Here is an 18351-nt window from a genome sequence, read left to right as displayed (position 1 = left end):
TTGAAAGCTCTTTGGTCGTAGTTCCAAATTGCTCTCCACAATGGTTGGATTAGTTCAATATTCCATCAACAATGTATTAGTGTCCCAGTTTTCCCAAATCCTCTCCAACATTCTTCATTACTTTTTCCTGTCGTCTTAGCCATTTTGAGAGGTGTGTAGTGTTATCTCAGGTGTCATAATTTGCATTTCTCTGATCAATGGTGACTTAGAGCATCCTTTCATATAACTAGAAATGATTTTAATTTCCTCATTTGAAAATTTGTTTCACATCCTTTTACCATTTATCAATTGGAGCATGGTTTGTATTATAATTTTAGTTAATTCCTATAGATTTAGAAATGAGGCCTTTATCAGAACTCTTCATCCCATCTTATTTAATTCACATTTGAACCCTCTGTCTATGTATATTCCTTTTAAGTGCTCTAGTAATGACAAACTTGTTAAGGGTCACAAGTATCATCTGCCTGTGTAAGAGTGTAAATAGCTTAACCTTATTGGTTTCTTATATTTTCTCTTTTATATCTGCTTGTAGATGGCATTTTCCATTACAGTTTGGATGACTATTGCTGAGAAAAGCTAAGTCTATCATAGTTGATCATCATAAAATGATGCTGTTAATGTGTACAATGTTCTTCTGGGTTCTGCTTACTTCATTCAGCACCAGCACAGAATAATTTTTAATGTAAACTTCCCAACTCTTTTTTTTAAAAGATTTTTATTTATGGTATCTAGACATGAAGTTTCTATAATTCTTTGGCCTTTCTAATTTCTTAATTATTTTTGCAACATGTTTTCCAATATTTGGTGCTTATCAGGAGTACTGCATTAAGAGGTAATCAAATCTCCTCTATTTGTATTACCAAGAAGAATCTGTTAGCCATTCTTTAATTTTGATGCAACTCTCTTTTGTTTTGTTTATAATGAAAATATCAAGACTGATATTCAGTTCTCATATTATCATGTCTATTTGTTTGATATCCAATTAAGACTTTTAGAATTCTTCTGCTTATAGATCATCAAAAATCTGGCTTAGCACTTTTCACTTTTCCTGCATAGATTTGAGACCTTTTCTACATTTTTCTATTTCATGGCTTACTTTGACAAAGGCATTGGTAATAAGTTTTTGGATTTAGTGTATAAATTGGTCTTTGAAAAGGAGATATTTTCTCTTAACCTCATTTTATTTTTATTTGGTTAATTTTCAACATTTACTTTTATAAGATTTTGATCTCCATTTCTTTTTCTCCCTCTGTTTCTCTCTTTCCCACTCCCCATGATAGTAAGCAATTTGATATAGGCTATACAGGCACAATCATATTAAATATATTTCCACATTAATTATGTGAAACAAGAATCAGAACAAAAGAGAAAAACTATGTGAAAGAAAAAAAAACAAAAAAGTGTAAATAATGTTTTGATCTGCATTCAGACTCTATAGTTATTTCTCTCACTGTGAATAGTATTTTCCATCATGAGTCTTGAATTGTTTTGGATCATTATATTGCTGAGAAGAAATGAGTCTGTTTTAGTTGATCATTGTACAGTGTTGCTGTTTACAGTGTAAAAGTGTTCTCTTAGTTCTCAGTTTATTCAATATCAGTTCTCACAAGTCTTTCCAAGTTTTTCTGAAATCTTATAAAATGATAAGTGTTCCCTTATATTCATGTATTACAAATTGTTTAGCCATTCCCCAATTGATGGGCATCCCCTCAATTTCTAGTTGTTTGCCACCTCACAAAGAGCTGCTATAAACATTTTTTGTACATGAGGATCCTTTCCTCTTTTTTATGATCTCTTTGGGAAGCAGACTTAGTAGTGGCATTGGTAGATCAGGGGGAACAGGTAGGTGCAGTTTGGCTGCCCTTTGGGCATAGTTTCAAATTGCTCTCTGAGATGTTTGGATCAGTTCACAACTCTACCAACAATGTATTAGTGTAGAATCCTATTCTTACGTGATAGAATCTGTTGCATGTCATTTTATGTTAGCATAGTGTTAGAGGACAACAGGGTCACCTTTACAGTATTTTGAAACATCAGAATAGAACTTTGTGAACAATTTTTTGTATTTGTTGGATATGATAAGAACCAGGTTGTCACAAAATTATTACTCTTTTAGAGATAAGAAAATTTTGATCATAATTGTTTGGGCCATTTCCAAATTAGCTGTTAGTATAGCGGTCTGATCTGACTATAAAAATCAAAATCAATCGCAAATCAAATAAACATAATAAAAAATATAGACAGCTCCAGAATGACATAATTTAAGCGATCTGTTGATGCTAAAAAAAGGGAAACATAAAAGATTAGTCATTGAAACAGACTATCCCCATTTTTCTAATGAAATTTAACTGATCTAAATCACTTTTCACAATTAGATCAAGAGAGCCTAGAAACAGCCTCAGTCATCAAACACTGCTTGTTAAGTGGAGAAGTGTGACTGGAAAGGGAAGTAACAATTTATTATGTAATTGTTGATAAAAATTAATGGAGAAAATTGGTGGAAGATTGAAAAATATTAGATACATCTCTTAGTTAATATACAATTATATAGTTTATATAGTCTCTCAGTTATATAAAGACTGCCTCCTTCCCCACTTAGTCTGTTAAAAATTAAAAATTTGTTTTGGTTATATTGTTTTTATGCTGTAGAGTCTTGATCTATATATTATCAGATTTGTCCATTTTATCTTCATAAATTTCTTCTATTTATTAACTGTACTCTACTTTTTACAGTCAAAATATATTTTCTTAATTTTTAATTAAAAACATTTATATCCTTAGAATTTATTTTTATGTATAGTGTGACTTATGGATCTAAACTTCCATTTTGAGCCATATTTTTTAATGTTACCAATCTTTACATTCTGCATTTATCAAACTGGATATGTTGAATTTAATGTCTAAGAACATTCAGTTCAAGAATACAGATGATAAGATATATCATTGCAAAATAAGCCTGATTTCTATCATATTGTTTTCCAGTTTTTTAAATTGCATGTCCAATTGACTGATCTATCTATTCCTTTCCTTTCCTTTTCCCTTTACTCTTTAATTTTTCCTTTCCTTTCCTTTGCTTTTTCCTTTCCTTTCCCCTCCTTTCGTTGTTTAGAGATGTAGAATTTCTCCCTGGAATTGCTTTGGCTTTATTCCAAAAGTTTTGGTGTATTTTTTCTTTGACATTTTCTTATTTGTATAGTTTGTTGTATTTTCTCATACTGTGATACTATTTTATGTTTCTATGTTGTATGTTCTTATATTGTGATACTATTTTATTTTCTATGGTTTCTGTTGTCCTTTGACCCACAAATTCTTTGGAATTAAGTTATTTAGTCTTCATTTAATTTGTAGCCCTTATTTCAAAGTCATTTTATTGAATATAAATTTTATTGCATTGTAGCTGGCAAAAGCTATGTTTAACATTTCCTTTTTTTATTATTTTTTTTTTTTTTTTGCCTTTGTGAAATTTTTATGCCCTAGTACATGATTTTAGGAAATTTTGATAAAGATGTCTAATTCAGTTGAGAAATATGTATATTCTTTTCTATTTAATTAGTAATTGCCAGATGTCTATCAAAGCTGATTTTTCTAAAATATTTTTCAGGCTCTTGTCTGACTCTTTTTGTACAGCAAAATAATGTTTTGGTCATGTATACTTATTGTGTATCTAAGTTATATTTTAATATATTTTAACATCTACTGGTCATCCTGACATTTAGGGGAGGGGGTGGGGGGGGTAAGAGGTGAAAAATTGGAACAAGAGGTTTGGCAATTGTTAATGCTGTAAAGTTACCTATGTATATATCCTGTAAATAAAAGGCTATTAAATTTAAAAAATATATATATATTTTTCAGGCTCTTATTTTTTGCCTCTTGGTTAGAATTGACTAAGTCTTAAGAGGGATACATTGAAATTATCAACTCATAATTTTATGGTCTATTTCTTTCTATAAATCAGAACTTTCCTTTAAGTATTTAGATGTTATGCTATTCAGTGCATATATAAAATTAATATTAAATACTAATACTCTTTTTCTCTGGTATCTTAAGTATGATATAGTTTTGCTCTTTATCTCTTTTAATTATGTCTTTTTTTACACTTAACTTGTTTGAGGTCATGATTGCTACCATCCTTTCTTTCGATTTACTCCAACCCTTTAACCTCCTGAATGTGCTTGAAGTGTAAATTCTTGTAAACAACAGTCTGCTTTCTAATTTATTTTATGGCTGGATTTTGTTTTATTTATTTAATAATTTTTCTCTTACATTCAAAACAAATATTTTTACATTAATTTTTTTTTTTTTGATTTCTAGGTTCTCTCCCTTATTATCCCCATCCACAATTAAGAAACCACATGAGAAATTAACAAAATCTTTCCATAAAAGTCAAATTGTGGAGAGACAAAAAAGATCTTCCCCCCAATGGAAATAAAAATCCTCAAGAAAAATTGAATTAAATTCAGACATAATCAGTTCCTTTTTTGGGTATGGGTAGGATTTTTCATCATAAGTCCTTCAGAGTATTAATTGTGTGATTGTACTACTGAGAATAGCAAAATTATTCACAGTTGGTCATCCCAGAACATTGCTATTATTTTGTATACAGTACATTTCACTTTGCTTGAGTTCATGGAGGACTTCCCAATCTTTTTTTTTTTTTTTTTTTTTAAAGAGCATTCTGTTCATCATTATGGCTGGATTCCTTCCATTCACATTTACTGTTATGATTGTTAGTTGCCTTAGAAAACTTGTCAAAAATATGATCCTTTGGTACAGAGATATGAATCAGCGTGATGAAAAACACTGTATGTTACCAAAGGCAGTCCATTCAAACTTTTTCCTTCTGTTCAGTTATAGGACCAGTTTCATCGTCTAGTTCTAGTTTCTAGCCTGGACAATAGGCAGATTTTATTCACTTGGTTCATTCTCTTTTAATCTAGAGAAACAGTAGAATGATTGGTAATTAGTGTAATTTCTGTTGGGATATTCCCAAAGGCCATATCCAGATACATTTTATGGAACAAAATTATCAAATGTGCTTCATGCATTAACTGTATGATTAGAAAGGTTCCTGGAGAATGAAGGCTGCCAGAAACCTTTACCAGATTATTAGGCAGAAATTTGGAGAACACTATTCAAGCAATTACTGTATAAGGAGAACATCACTCATTCTTTCTAGTTTAGATTGTGGGGTGTGTGACTGCAGTAGGAAACTGTATGATAAGATATTAAGTCCCTCTGTTTAACTTTAGGGTCTTATTTCTTTGTAGGGTTTTATCCACAGATAATCTCTTTGGATGCTAGAGAGGATTGAAGAGAAGAGAGTGAGCTTTAGAGGCAGTGGGTTTTTTTATTTTATTTTTTAAATATATCAGTCTTCTGCAAGAACTTTCTCTCACTTTTCTAGATCTTTTTAGTTTTTTCCAAGTCTTCCTTTTAACTTCATAGAATCATATAATGTAAGAGTTAGAACATGTCTGAGAGCTGATGTAATTTGACCTTTTCATTTTATAAAAAATAAAATCTCACAATTATTCCATTTGAGGAAAAAAAAAATCTTAATTTGCCTTTGATGTTTCTTCTAACCACTATTTCATTCATACTTTACACTAACTAAACTTTGAAATTTGCAGCTGTTTTCTCCATTTATTCCCCACTACACTTCCTCCACGACAATTTTACTTCTCCTTACCATTCAGTAAAAACTGCCTTACGCTGCTAGAGTCCAAAAAAAAAAAAAAAAAACCCAAAACCAAAAAACCTCTTCTTTCTTTTTTTTTTTTGGGGGGGGGGGCGGGAGACACAGGGGTGGTTTATTTGCTATCTCTTACTCTTGCCACCTGGCCAGCTCATTTTCTTATTTGAATATACATTTCTTGTATGTCATTTACACTGGGCTTTTTTTTTTTTTTTTTTTTCATACTTTCCTCTTTGTTTTGAATGGTTCATAAGCACAGCTATGTACTTCTCTTCTACCTTCTGAGTGAAGGTATTTTTAGTGCTTTGGAAAACACCAAAGAATAGTTGGGATTAAAAAAGACAGGCTTTTGTTGTATGCACTATGCTTAAGCGATGGGTTGTTGTCATCTTTTTTTTTTTTTTAAGCTTTTTATTTACAAAACATATGCATGGGTAATTTTTCAACGTTGACCCTTGCAAAACTTTCTGTTCCAAATTTTTCTCTCCTCATTCCCTCCTCTAGATGGCAGGTAGTTCAATACATGTTAAATCCAATATATGTATACATATTTATACAGTTATCTTGTTGCACAAAAAAAATCGGATCTAAGGGGGAAAAAAACCTGAGAAGGAAAATAAAAATGCAAGCAAACATCAACAGAAAGCTTGAAAATGCCATGTTGTGGTCCCCAGTCCTCTCTTTGGGTGTATATGGCTTTCTTCATCACTGAATGATTGAAACTGCAAGCCTCTTCTCAGTTTGCAGTTATGCTCCTGCCATTGATAGCTCCTTCCTTGTCTGCTATTTTTATTTCTTCTAGCTCTTGATTTTCTTAGGATTTTTTTTTTTTTTTTATTTCTGGGATTATTATCACTATTATTGTTGTTATTGCGAGTGGGGTGTAGGAGATGGTAGTAATTTTTCTTGTCTCCTAACTGCTATGGTTCTTCAAAATTTACTTCTAGATCTTATACTTCTGCTTTCATGTTAGCTCTCGTTGGTTAATTTATCTCCTCACATGATTTTAACTGCTCACTAAATAGTTGACTCTCAAATCATAATTACCATCATCTCAAGGTTTTGAGAAGAAATGATCTTGAGCAAGTTACTTGACCTCCCTGGCCTCTATTCTTTTTCATTTATGAGTTTTCATTTTGTCAAAGAGTTTAGACTATTATATAATCTCCAATCTTTTAGGATTCTAAATCTGTTGAGGCCTTACTTAAGATTTATCTTAGTCCTTTGTTTTGAGGAATTCTCATTAGAGGAAACAACTTTCTAATTGGTCTTCCTGTTTGGTCTAGTCTCCTTTCTGTTTTCCATCCAGCTGCCAAATTGACAATCAGTGAATAACCATTAATTAAGTGCATGTGCTATTCCAGGCACTGTACTAAGTGCTGGGGATACAAATATTATGCAAATAAAACAATCTTTCCTACTTAATAAAACAAATTCTTTATTCTCAAGCACTTTATATTTAAATGGGAGACAAGAGGCATGTATTGAAGAATATGTTCAAAGAGAATAAAGTACTTAAATATTCCACATGATTGATACCAGATACTCAGGTTGTTTTTGGATGGAGAGAACTGTATAAAGAGAATAATAAATTAAATCCATAGCAGTCAACCTTTTGACTAGGTGGTTTCTTAAATATACCAACAGCAATGTTGAGTGAAGACACTGAGGTCTGAGCTTCTATATTTCTGCTCTTTGACCTAGTCCATGAATGTGCTATAGAGAATTTAATAGACTTCCCTCTCCTCTCAGTTTTGTTGACCCTTTAATAAATAAGCACTGCTTCTTCTTACGATCATGCTTTTTTTGAACCAACCACACTTGCTCTATCATATGTATGTTTCCTGCATTTCCTAGCATTTTTCTTCCATAGACTTTGGACATCCTGCTTACTATTATATATCATTTCTAATTCTTTTGAGTATATTCCTAATTTAAAGGAGATTTTTGTAGAGTTATAATTCTGCTTTAAATAATGAATTTTCAGTTATGGGAATTTGATTTGTAATGAAATTTACTTTGGAACACTCATGTTAATAAGTGTTTTTTCATTTTCTCCATCCTAGTTTCTCTTTGTGGCCAGATGGGTTTGTATGGACAATCCTGTCCATTTGTAACTTCATCAAGGTGAGTATAATTTTTAGGATTATGGTATTAAATACTACTTAAAATGCTATTTGGGGGTTATTTTATATGCAGATTTTGCTTTAGTGAGATTTTATTTTAATGGAGCCATTGATTGGTATTTGAGAATATATAGATTTTTTAAAAATGGAATTCAATTTAGTGAAAATTTCTTGCTCAGCTTACCATTAGCTTATTATTTATTATCTTATTTTTAGCAAACGTCATTATTTTGCTTAAAATTTCATATTATATTTACTTTACATGGATTTAAATGATCATTTAATTTGGATTTTTAATGTAGTAAATTAATAATAATATTGATAGGTAGCAGTTATTAGTGCTTTAGGATTTACAAATCACTTTATACAAATTATCTCATTTTGTTCACACAATGACCCTGGGAGGGAGAAACTATTATTTATCTCCATTTTTACAAAGTTGGAAACTGAGACAGCATGTGAAGTGATTTGTCTAGGATGAAACAGGTCACAAGTGCCTAAGGCCAGTTTTAAACTAAAGTTTTCTGGACCACAGGTTCAATGATTTATCTAACAACTATGCTTCCTAGCTGCTTTTGATTATTAAACTGTCTCAGGTATTAATTTTAAATTTGCTTTTTTTAGGCAATGTAGTTTTAATGCCATCCTGAGTTTTGAAATAAGTTTAACCTCAAACTTTCCAACTTTCAAAATAAATCAAGTAGGGAATTTTAAAAAAACTGATAACTTTTAATATGAAAATTTTACTTAGACTAGATGATGACACCTACTGATTATATGTGATATTGCAACTTGCTTTATTAGGCACTGTAGGTATCTAGAGGTAGATAGGTAGGTTGGAGGGTGGTTTAAATTCTGGAAACATTAAGAAATATTACTGTTGTTTAGAGAAAAGGTGAAATTTGTATACTGTATTCGTTTCTTAACATCATAGTATGGGATAGACATGAGCAAGCTAGAAATCATTTAGAGTTAAGAATGCAACTAGGATAATGACAACTGGAGAGAGAACATGTCATATAATGATCAATTGAATGAATTAGGGATGGTTAGACTGAGAAGAAAGAGTTAGAGGGAGTCGACCATAATTCTAGGCAGGCACAATGTTGTTGATATACTGTTTAAAACCAACTGGTCATCACTTTGTCTTTTTTTTTTTTTTTGCAAGAAACTATTTTTAAGTCTTTTGTGAAACTTCTTAATGAGGGAATGCATTTCTAATTTTATAGTGGAAATCATTGGGAAGTCAATTAGACAAGAAATATTTATTAAGCATTTACTATGTGCTAGGCACTATGGTTCAGAGCTGGAAATATAAAAAGAGGTAAAAGATAGTTCCTCCTCTCAAGGAGCCCATAACATAATGAGGAGATTCACTTTATGTTCAAGATAGAAAATCATAGATTATTAGAGTATGAAAGGGATATAAAAGACCAATTGAGACTTATCCCTTCATACCATAGATAAGGAAATTGAGATCTGCTTGGCATTAAGAAGTAATTGCGTTTTTTTTTTTTTTTCCTTTTTAAACTTACCTCTACTTCTTTCTGTATGTATTCTGTAAAGCAACAAACAACTAGCACTGAAAAGAGACCTTATGTATATAAAAAGTATCTTAAAAGCCAAGGAGCATAATTTCCTTTTGTTTCCCTTTGGAATAGCCAAAACTATTTGTTGCACTATGGCATGTTTAGAATGGATTGAAGGATATTGATGCAGCCTAAATTTAGTTTAATGTTTTCTTAAGTATTTTTAACTACTAGCTCATCATATCAGTTATAGGGTATTTTATAATCTTAAGTCCCCACTGGCTAACCTTTCTAAACATAAGGGAAAAGTGTATGATTTTGTGCATGTGTCTGTGAAAGAAAAAGAAGGGGAAAAAATCCAGGTAGCTTCTTGGTAGAAATTTCATCTATTTTATTTGAACATTTATGGGAAAATATCTTCAAGTTCAAGTAAAAGTGTGTATGACTTTGGATAACATTATTATCCATGTAATTATTCATTCTCATAGAATCATTTTTGGAAAGGGTTATAAGTGAACTTTGTTTTTGTCCACTTTTTACACTGACAGAGGGAAAAGCACTCAGATCACGAGAGATTCTTTTTGCCATTTACTCACTGTGTTCTAACTTTTTACGTGTAATACTAGATGGTAAAACTCTTCTGGATTTAATTTGAAGTATAGCAATTTATAAACTGAAAAGCCTTGGAAAGTTTTAGGCCCAAGCACTCATTTCTATCTCATGTTATTAATGTTTCCAGACCATTGGTATACTTCCTTTTGACTCTTCAGAGTTCAAGCCAGAAGTATGTTGAGAAAAGAACAAAGGGCTTGAAGTAAAGAGAAGAGTAATTTGGGGGGAGTAATATAGTTTCTACTTTCAACCCCCTAAGCGATGAAATAGCCCTCTCCAAGTAGGTATCAAACTTATATTCACTCACACAAACACATCTACAAATACACATATATGCCCATTATGCTGACAACTAAATAAATTGTAAGTTTTAGTGCCAAAGAAATCAAGTGTAAGACTCAGATAGGAAATGACAAGCTGGGTAAGATAATTGGGAGGACAATGTAAATGGTTGGCAAAGGGAGTGATTACATGGGTTAATATGTAGGAGAAAGTAGAGACCACAATAAAGATAGCAGATAAGCTGACAGAAGTTAGAAAGGCAGGAGAGAATGATTTAAGCTCCATTTTCCTCACTATTTGGAGAAACCATTATTTCTTTCAAATGGTATTGGATAATGGCTCATTTTTTATTACCTTAAAGTGGGATAATTTCATGCTGGGGGAAGAACTCTGTGTGGACTTTGAAGAAAAAACCGAAACCAAGTTTTTTGAGGCTATTTTCAAATAGATGAATGAGAACAGTGTAAAAGTTCTTCTGATATAAATGTTATTTTCTTTATAAAATTGCCTTTGGCAAGTACTTTATTCTTTCATTAGTACAGATAGTATCCTATTTGTAATGTCTGGTTCTCTGTGACGAAAGTATTTCTACCACAGGGGGTACACAGAGATTCTGTTTTAATAAATCATTCTTAGACTATTAAAATTGGATGAAATCCTAGAGGTCATCTAGTCCCATCTGGTTCATTATACAGACGGAAAAGTTGATAACCAGAAAGGGGCAAATTCAGTTTGATAAGAAAGCCAATGTTAATGTGTCACATATGCTTAACAAGAAATGTCATCCTTTTGACATATTACTCAGCTGTAATAAGTTTCGAATACTTGCATGATGTTGAATAAACACTAGCACATGTTGAAAAACTTGTCAGGATTAATATCTAAATGTAGTATTTATTATATATGTACCTAAATAAAAAGAATATGAAACCTAGCAAACAATGCAGCCTACCATTCTAAACATTGATTTTCCCTTTTGATAAATTTTAGATCGTTGAGACTTTGAATCTGGAAGTTCATTTATGTGCATATTCCCATAACTGACACCGATGTTCTTTCCTCCAACCCCCCCTATTTCTTATTTGAAGTGATTTTTAAAGGGATAGCTCCTTAATGTTTTTAGGATACATTATGGATCCCAAGCCCTTCATAATTTGTCCCTTTTCAGTCTTAATGCATGTTCTTACTCTGTCTTAGCTAGTATATAACTTTCTTGTCAACAGAAGTTCAGTCAAACTACCCTTCTTGCCCTATGTTTTGTTTCCATTCATTGGTCCTAGTAGTCCTGCATGCCTATAATATACTCCTTTCTTACTCTTGGAATCTTTTATTTACCTCAAAACTCAACTCAAGCACTACCTCCTACATGAAACTTTCTGATTTCAGCTGCTGTTGATAATATTTTCCTGTCTCTAACATACACAAACAAACACAAACGTGTGTGTGTGTGTGTGTGGCGTGCCTTTTCTGCTAGAATGCAGGTGAGGGCAAAGACTCCTTTTCTTTATATCCCAGGATCTACCCTACCATAGTACTTGTGTTAAGTAGATGCATAATAAAAGGTTATAAATTGTTTTATACCCTTTTGGGATTGGCTTTCAGTAATGCTCCATGGAATGGAGCACCACCCAATGCCCTGAAGATTTTCTATTTTAACATCTTGAGAGTTAAGTTTTTTCCACTTATGATCAATTCTCTTTGACCCTGTTGGAGTTTTCTAGGAAAAGATTCTGGACTGGTTTGCCATTTCCTTCTCCAAACCATTTTACAGATGAAGAGCTTAGGCAAACAGGATTATGTGACTTGCCCAGGTCATCCAGTCAATACATATCTGAGGCCACATTTAAACTCAGGCTCTACTGACTCCAGGGCTGGCATTCTATCCACTGTGCTATCTAGTTGCCCATTTTGGGAGTTACCAGTGGATTCTGGCCTGCCCGTCTGTCCTCATACATTTCTTATTGGAATACCATTAATAATTTTGATTACTCTTTGCTTGCTAAATTTGATTAGAGGAATAGTACTATGAGATTTAGATCATCTTGTCAATGCTAGCCTTGTCACAAAAGGGCCTTGTTAAAAGTTACAAGTGGGGTCTTCGTTTTAATTAAATCTCATCAGCATAAACTTTATTTTAAAAAATAAACATCAATAGCAATAGAATAATAATTCCCTCTTTAATGTTATTCTGTCCTTATTTTTTAATGCTTCCATTAAAATCTTACTACAGTGCCTCATTATGGCATATGGTCTTGGCAAACTTTGGCAAGTCCTAATATGCTAGAAGAGCTTGAAGTACCAGAACCTTGGGACAGCTGTCTGTCATTTGAAGACCAATCTAGCTAATTTCAACAATGTTTATTATCAGTTGGTTGGCCAATGGATGTTGAAAAATTTTTGGCTAAGGTTTACAAGGTCCTCCTGTTTAGTTATTGAGGTTTATGAGCTGTATCAGTAAATGGATGAAATCCTGTTCTTTTAAAGTTTTATAGTATGGTTAAATAAATATTTTAATTATTTTTTTATAATCCAATAAAAATAATAAACCATCATTTTATTATATGTAAACAAATATATATAGTAATAAGTCATGTATATATATATATACATACACATTATTCTGAGTTCTGCCTTTTTTATGCTGTTTGTTTTTTCATTCATATGTTGGGTTTACATAGATCATTATCAATTTTTCACATAGGTTAGGGGGCTGACCTGTGATTTCACTATTTAGTAACTCTTCAGTGAGGAAACTCCTTTGATCACTGCAGATTGGCACCATCTATGCAGCTTACATATAGTCTTAAGGAATCCTTGATGTATTCTTTAAAAGGGAGCTTTCTGCAGTTTCTGAGAGATTAAAGAACTTGGGTAGGGGTACACAGCTAATATATGTTAAAAATGAGAATTTAATCTCACGGTATTCATGGCTTTGAAAACATCCCCTCTTTTCACTAGATCAAAGATTCATTTTTACATATCAGTCAATCAGCAATCATTTATTAAGCACCTTGCGTTAGCACTGAGGATACAGATATAATGAATAAAACAATCCCTTTTGACAGTTTATGTAATAGACATTTAAATACATATTTAAACATAAGAAAAATAAATTAAAAAAAATTAAAATAAATGCAAAATTAGGGGCAGCTGGTGATACGGTAGAAAATGTTCCAAATGTGGAATCAGGACGACTCATCTTTGTGAATTTGAATCACTTACTAGTTGTATGACCTTGGGTAAATCACTTAACCTTGTTTGCTTTAGTTTTCCCATTTATAAAAAGAGCTGGAGAAGGAAATGGCAAACTACTTTATGATGTTTGCCAAGAAAATTCCAAGTGGTGTCACAAAGAGTTGGTTGGACATGACTGAAAATAACAGCAATATACAAAGTTAAATACAAAATAGTTTAAGAAGGAAGGGCAGTAGTAGTTTGAGAGCTAGTTCATCATATATGTCACACTTTATAACAATATAAATCTTCATTGTCTTAATACGCAGTTTTTCTTAGCCCTTCCTCAAAGGGCATTTGGGTTTTTTGCAGTCTTGGTATTAAATATAATATACTTAGAAGCATCATTTTGCAATTAGACCTTTTTTTCTTTTGAGTTACTTCTGGGATATATTTTCAGGAATAAGATTTCTGAGTAAAAAGCTATTATCATTTTTATGGTTTTTATTGCATATGCCTAAATTACTTTCCAAAAGATTTTCAAGTTTTATTGTCACTTGTATATGACTATATCTCTTTCTATGTACAGCTCCAACATTTAAAATTTTTTTCATTTGTGCTACTTTAATAATGGGTACTGCCATTTAATTTTTATTCATTAGTTTAGTTGAAATTTTTTAGGAATCTTAACTATTTGTGTTTCAACTTTTATTCATACCATTCAAATGTTTTTAGATATATTAATATGAAATCATTTATATTTAAATTAGTGATAGAATATGAGAAAGGCAGAATAGTAGAATTAGAGGAATGGTCTTGGAGTCAAGAAAAGATGTTCATGTCTTGCCTTTAAATATACTTATGACCTGAGACAGCCAGCTTTTTGTTGTTGGGCATCTCTAAGACTAATTTATAGACTAATTGTCAAGCTGTTTCAACTACATTAGTGGTGGGAATTTGCTTAGCTTCCTTATACTGATGAAATCACAGTTACAGATCCTGCTTCCCCTTGAGCCACCCCTCCCCTCAAAAGATGGAGATATTTTTAGAGTGGTAGAATACAAAAATTTATCTGCTATTTGTCAGTAATGTCAGGTCCTAGGGCAACAGAAAGGCTGGTTTGAGATAAACACACTTAATGGAAAGACACACTTAACTGTCATTGACCCCCATCTTAAATTGCATCCTTTTTTTCCTGGCTTGTTTCTTAGACTCTCCATTGTGTCTCTTAGTTGCTTAATCCTTTGGCTGGCCCTTAAGGGGTAAAGAGATTACTGACAACATGCATTTGAGCCTGGCTGTGATTCATGAACCCAGACAGTTGATAGAAGCAGCCTGTATACTAAGATATTAAATTTATTTTGTTGTCATTGCTATCACCAAAAATTATTTAAAAAAAAAATATATATATATATATTAGAAACCTTGATCTGATTGAAACATTAGGAAATGAGATGTTCTGTACAATTGAAGTTTTTATCTGAGGATTAACCAAAAATTTTCTTTGTGAATCTTTCTAAAGATTATTGATACATTATAGAACATATTGAAGTTACCCATCTTTGTTTGCAGAATGTCCTGGACATAGTAGAATCTTTGTTAGGACTTGAATTGCCCTCAGAAATATCCCTCTGGACCTCATTTGTTATTGTGGAGTACCAAAGGTGGAAATATTGAGATTGGGCTTAAAGCATACTGAATCAAAGAATCTGGATATTGCTTTTTTTTTTTTTTTTTTTTTTTTTCATTTAAATCACAATGAAGAAAGCTGATAGTACCAATTTTCAGTTTTTCCCTAAAATTAGGGTGCTAAAATAATTCTAGCTGAATTTAGTTTATTAGTGGATAAGAATGAGATAAAATGTCCTCATGAGCCTCAAATAACAAATGAACCTTCAATTAGTCTTCCTTCTATATAGCTCAGCTATTTTATTTAACCTTTCCAAGTCTGGGCATCTTCTTGCCATGTGCTTTGCTGTGATGTACTCTTCTCCCCATTTCATCTTTTGCCATATTAACATTGTTTCAGTAATTCATTTTATCTGTTACCCTGTTGCTCTGTTTTCCATCCCTGTGACTTTCCAAATGAAAAGGTCTCTGTGGCATCTACTTCCCTATTTGTTTTTGTCTCCTATTAAAATATGAGTTCCAAGTTGGTAGGGATTTGCTAGATTTTGTATGTGTCCGCAGTACTTCACCTCATACTTGGCTAAAAGTAGTAAGCACTTAATAAATTTTCATTCATTCATATTCAGATATTTTCTTAGTGAACTTGAAACAGAAAGTATAAAATTTTAGTCACTGTCATGATTTCTTGAATACTTACTGGTCTATCAACTTATATGAAGATTTTACAAATACAAATCAGCTAGAAATGAAACAAAACTCAATTTTCTGTGTTATAAAGAAAAAATGCTACTGTGATAGAAATTTGAATTACCAACAGTTTATGCTGTGGTAAAAATCATACTTGGGGATAATTGAAAATAAAAGGCATCATTTGGTAAACTGTACAATTACAGTGGAGTCACAGGTAAAAGCTGTGCCTGCTGCAGTGCACAAAGACAGGAAGAATAAGAAATAAGTTGTGCTTTGACTAGATAGAAAAAAATAACATGTCCGGAAAGTAGAATTGTAACATATTAAAGTTGGAAGAAATATTAGATTTAATCTTGGTCATTAGCCCCATATCACAAATAAAATTGGCTCATTCAGGTTAAATGATTTGCCAAACATCGTGTAATAAGCAAATAGGAGAGCAAGGACTTACGAGAAGAATTTTGGAGAGCTCAGGGAAGAATTTGATCCTTCTAAAGTATTTTTTCTCTTTTTCCATGTCATTCCATTCAGTCTTCTCTTCTACCTTTGTTTTAAATTTCTTGGAATATCACTTAGGCTTAGAAATTTGAATTCTAACCCTTATTTAACAGTCTTACTAGGATTTCTATAGTTATGAGTGTGGAAAACTATATTCCTGCTGTTTTAATATTAAGTACATATTAAATGTTTAGAGGCTGCCTTTTGTTTAATACTATATGCATTCCTAGCAGAACAGAAACAATACTTAGTCTTGATCATGTTGTTGGATCTCTTTAAGGAACTCCTTAGGCGTGAGCTAATCTCAGTTATATTACCTTCTTTTAATGGAGAGCTTGGAGATCAGAGGTCATTCACACAATTTTGAATAAACAGAGAAAGGAAAAACTTAGTTTGCTTTCTATATTAAGGATAGTTATGTGTTTATAACACTTTCCTTTCCCTTACTCCCTATCCTCCTCCCTCTTTCCCCCCAACACACACATTTGGGAAAGAGGAGATCTGTAGTTATTAAGAAGGAAGGAAAAAGGATAAGATTTAACGTAACAAATTTACTATAATCCTTTGACTCACCCAAGAAGATGAATGAAGCTTTTCTTGGTTAGCCTATAAAGATAGCATTAGAATTACTTAGAATCAGATTTAAAGCTGGAAAGAATTTAAGAGGTCATTTAATTAAATCTCCTTGTTTTGTAGATAGAGAAACTGAGGTTCATTGAAATGAAATAACTTGTCCAAGATACTTGGGTTATAATTGACAAAACCAGGGTCTTTTTGAAAAGAATGTCACCTCCTTGAGGGAAGTGGGTATTATATTTTTGGTTTTGTATAGTTAATGTTTATTGGTTGATTGGCATATTTACTCTGAGCAATGGAATCTCTCGCTCATATTAGGGTAATATTTAGTCAATTTCTCCTCCTTTTCCTGTTCCCCAAATTCTTCAACTTGTTTTCGAGAGATTCTCATTAGCTTTTCTTCTTATGAGTCAGCATTAGTTTGTACTCCATTCTTCTATTTGAATGGGGTATAGGTTATGTTCAGGGAAGACATAGGTTATGTTACCTCACCTCTATGGTGAGAACTGCAAAGTCCTTTCAGAGTCCCTTTTGGTGTCAACTTGATATGTCTAACTCTCAGCCTGTGACTTCAAGAAAATTAGTGTGCACAATGGCCACACCACTGGTAAACCATTTTGGCAGATGGACTAAGCAAGATTGAGGGTAACCAGGGGGTCTCAAACTAAGGTGGGAGGGTGACTATCCCAAGCATGTGAAAACATTCCATGGAGGAGTAGGAACAGTCTGTTCCAACAGTCACGAAGGCAGCTGAAACAGGTGCTGTGGACCACTCGAGCTTAATCAGACATGGAAGATGTCAAGGTCATCCACATATCTCTGTCGGTCCTGCTACTGAACTGTGATGACCCTGGAAGAGAGAGTGAGCTTAATAACTTCATGCAACTCTGATTCACTTAAATCCAATTTATGCATGACTCAAAAAGATATTGCCCATACCACCTTATCATTTTTACCTATTTCGAAGTACTGTGGTGACAGCCAAGTGACAAAGCAACAGGTGCAGATAACACTGGAAGCTGTAGTTATAAAACTGTGCACAGGCGACCCAGGCTGTTGTCTTCTCATTGGAAGCAGCAGTAGAATGCAAAATCCCCTTGATGTCTCAGCAGCCAAAACTGTAATGCTGTAAGGATACATCCACAAAGTTTTATTGCATTTAAGTAAACAGAAGATAGTGTTGATTATGAGAAGGTCGTGAGATGCACAGGTAGGTCTTCAGTAGTAAGTGATCATTGCTGTTACTGCTTCCACCTCTATTTGTCTCAAGGCCTCCCTGCCATACCTGGCATTCTGAGCCTTCTCCAGCATTAAAGTCACCCATAATTACAAGCCTGTCTGGAGTTAGGAAGGAGGTAGAATAGGTGCCCTAAAAACTGTCTGGCCTGTTTATTGTATCAGATAGGGATCCCATCCTGTTGGCAAAACATAGGAAAAGTACAAAAACTTCTGCAAAGATGATTCCATTCACCATCAGTAGATGGAATGTGCATACAGTCCTTGCTGGCAAGATTCTTGCTCATCTTCTTTAATAGGGGGA

At 32.8% G+C, this 18351-nt stretch overlaps 1 protein-coding gene across 2 annotated transcripts in view; it reads left to right on the top strand.

The window, feature by feature from the left end:
• Nucleotides 1–18351, top strand: part of FOXJ3 (forkhead box J3) — a 140504-nt gene that overhangs the window by 15207 nt on the left and 106946 nt on the right. For both annotated transcript variants that reach the window (XM_031962336.1, XM_031962335.1), the window contains exon 2: nucleotides 7762–7822. In XM_031962336.1, the coding sequence (XP_031818196.1) occupies nucleotides 7779–7822 (44 nt within the window). In that variant the 5' untranslated portion in view covers nucleotides 7762–7778. The remainder of the gene's footprint in view (nucleotides 1–7761; nucleotides 7823–18351) is intronic.

Source organism: Sarcophilus harrisii, chromosome 3 (genome assembly GCF_902635505.1).
Source record: "Sarcophilus harrisii chromosome 3, mSarHar1.11, whole genome shotgun sequence".
Lineage (NCBI taxonomy): Eukaryota > Metazoa > Chordata > Mammalia > Dasyuromorphia > Dasyuridae > Sarcophilus > Sarcophilus harrisii.
This window is presented reverse-complemented; position numbering and strand designations above follow the sequence as displayed.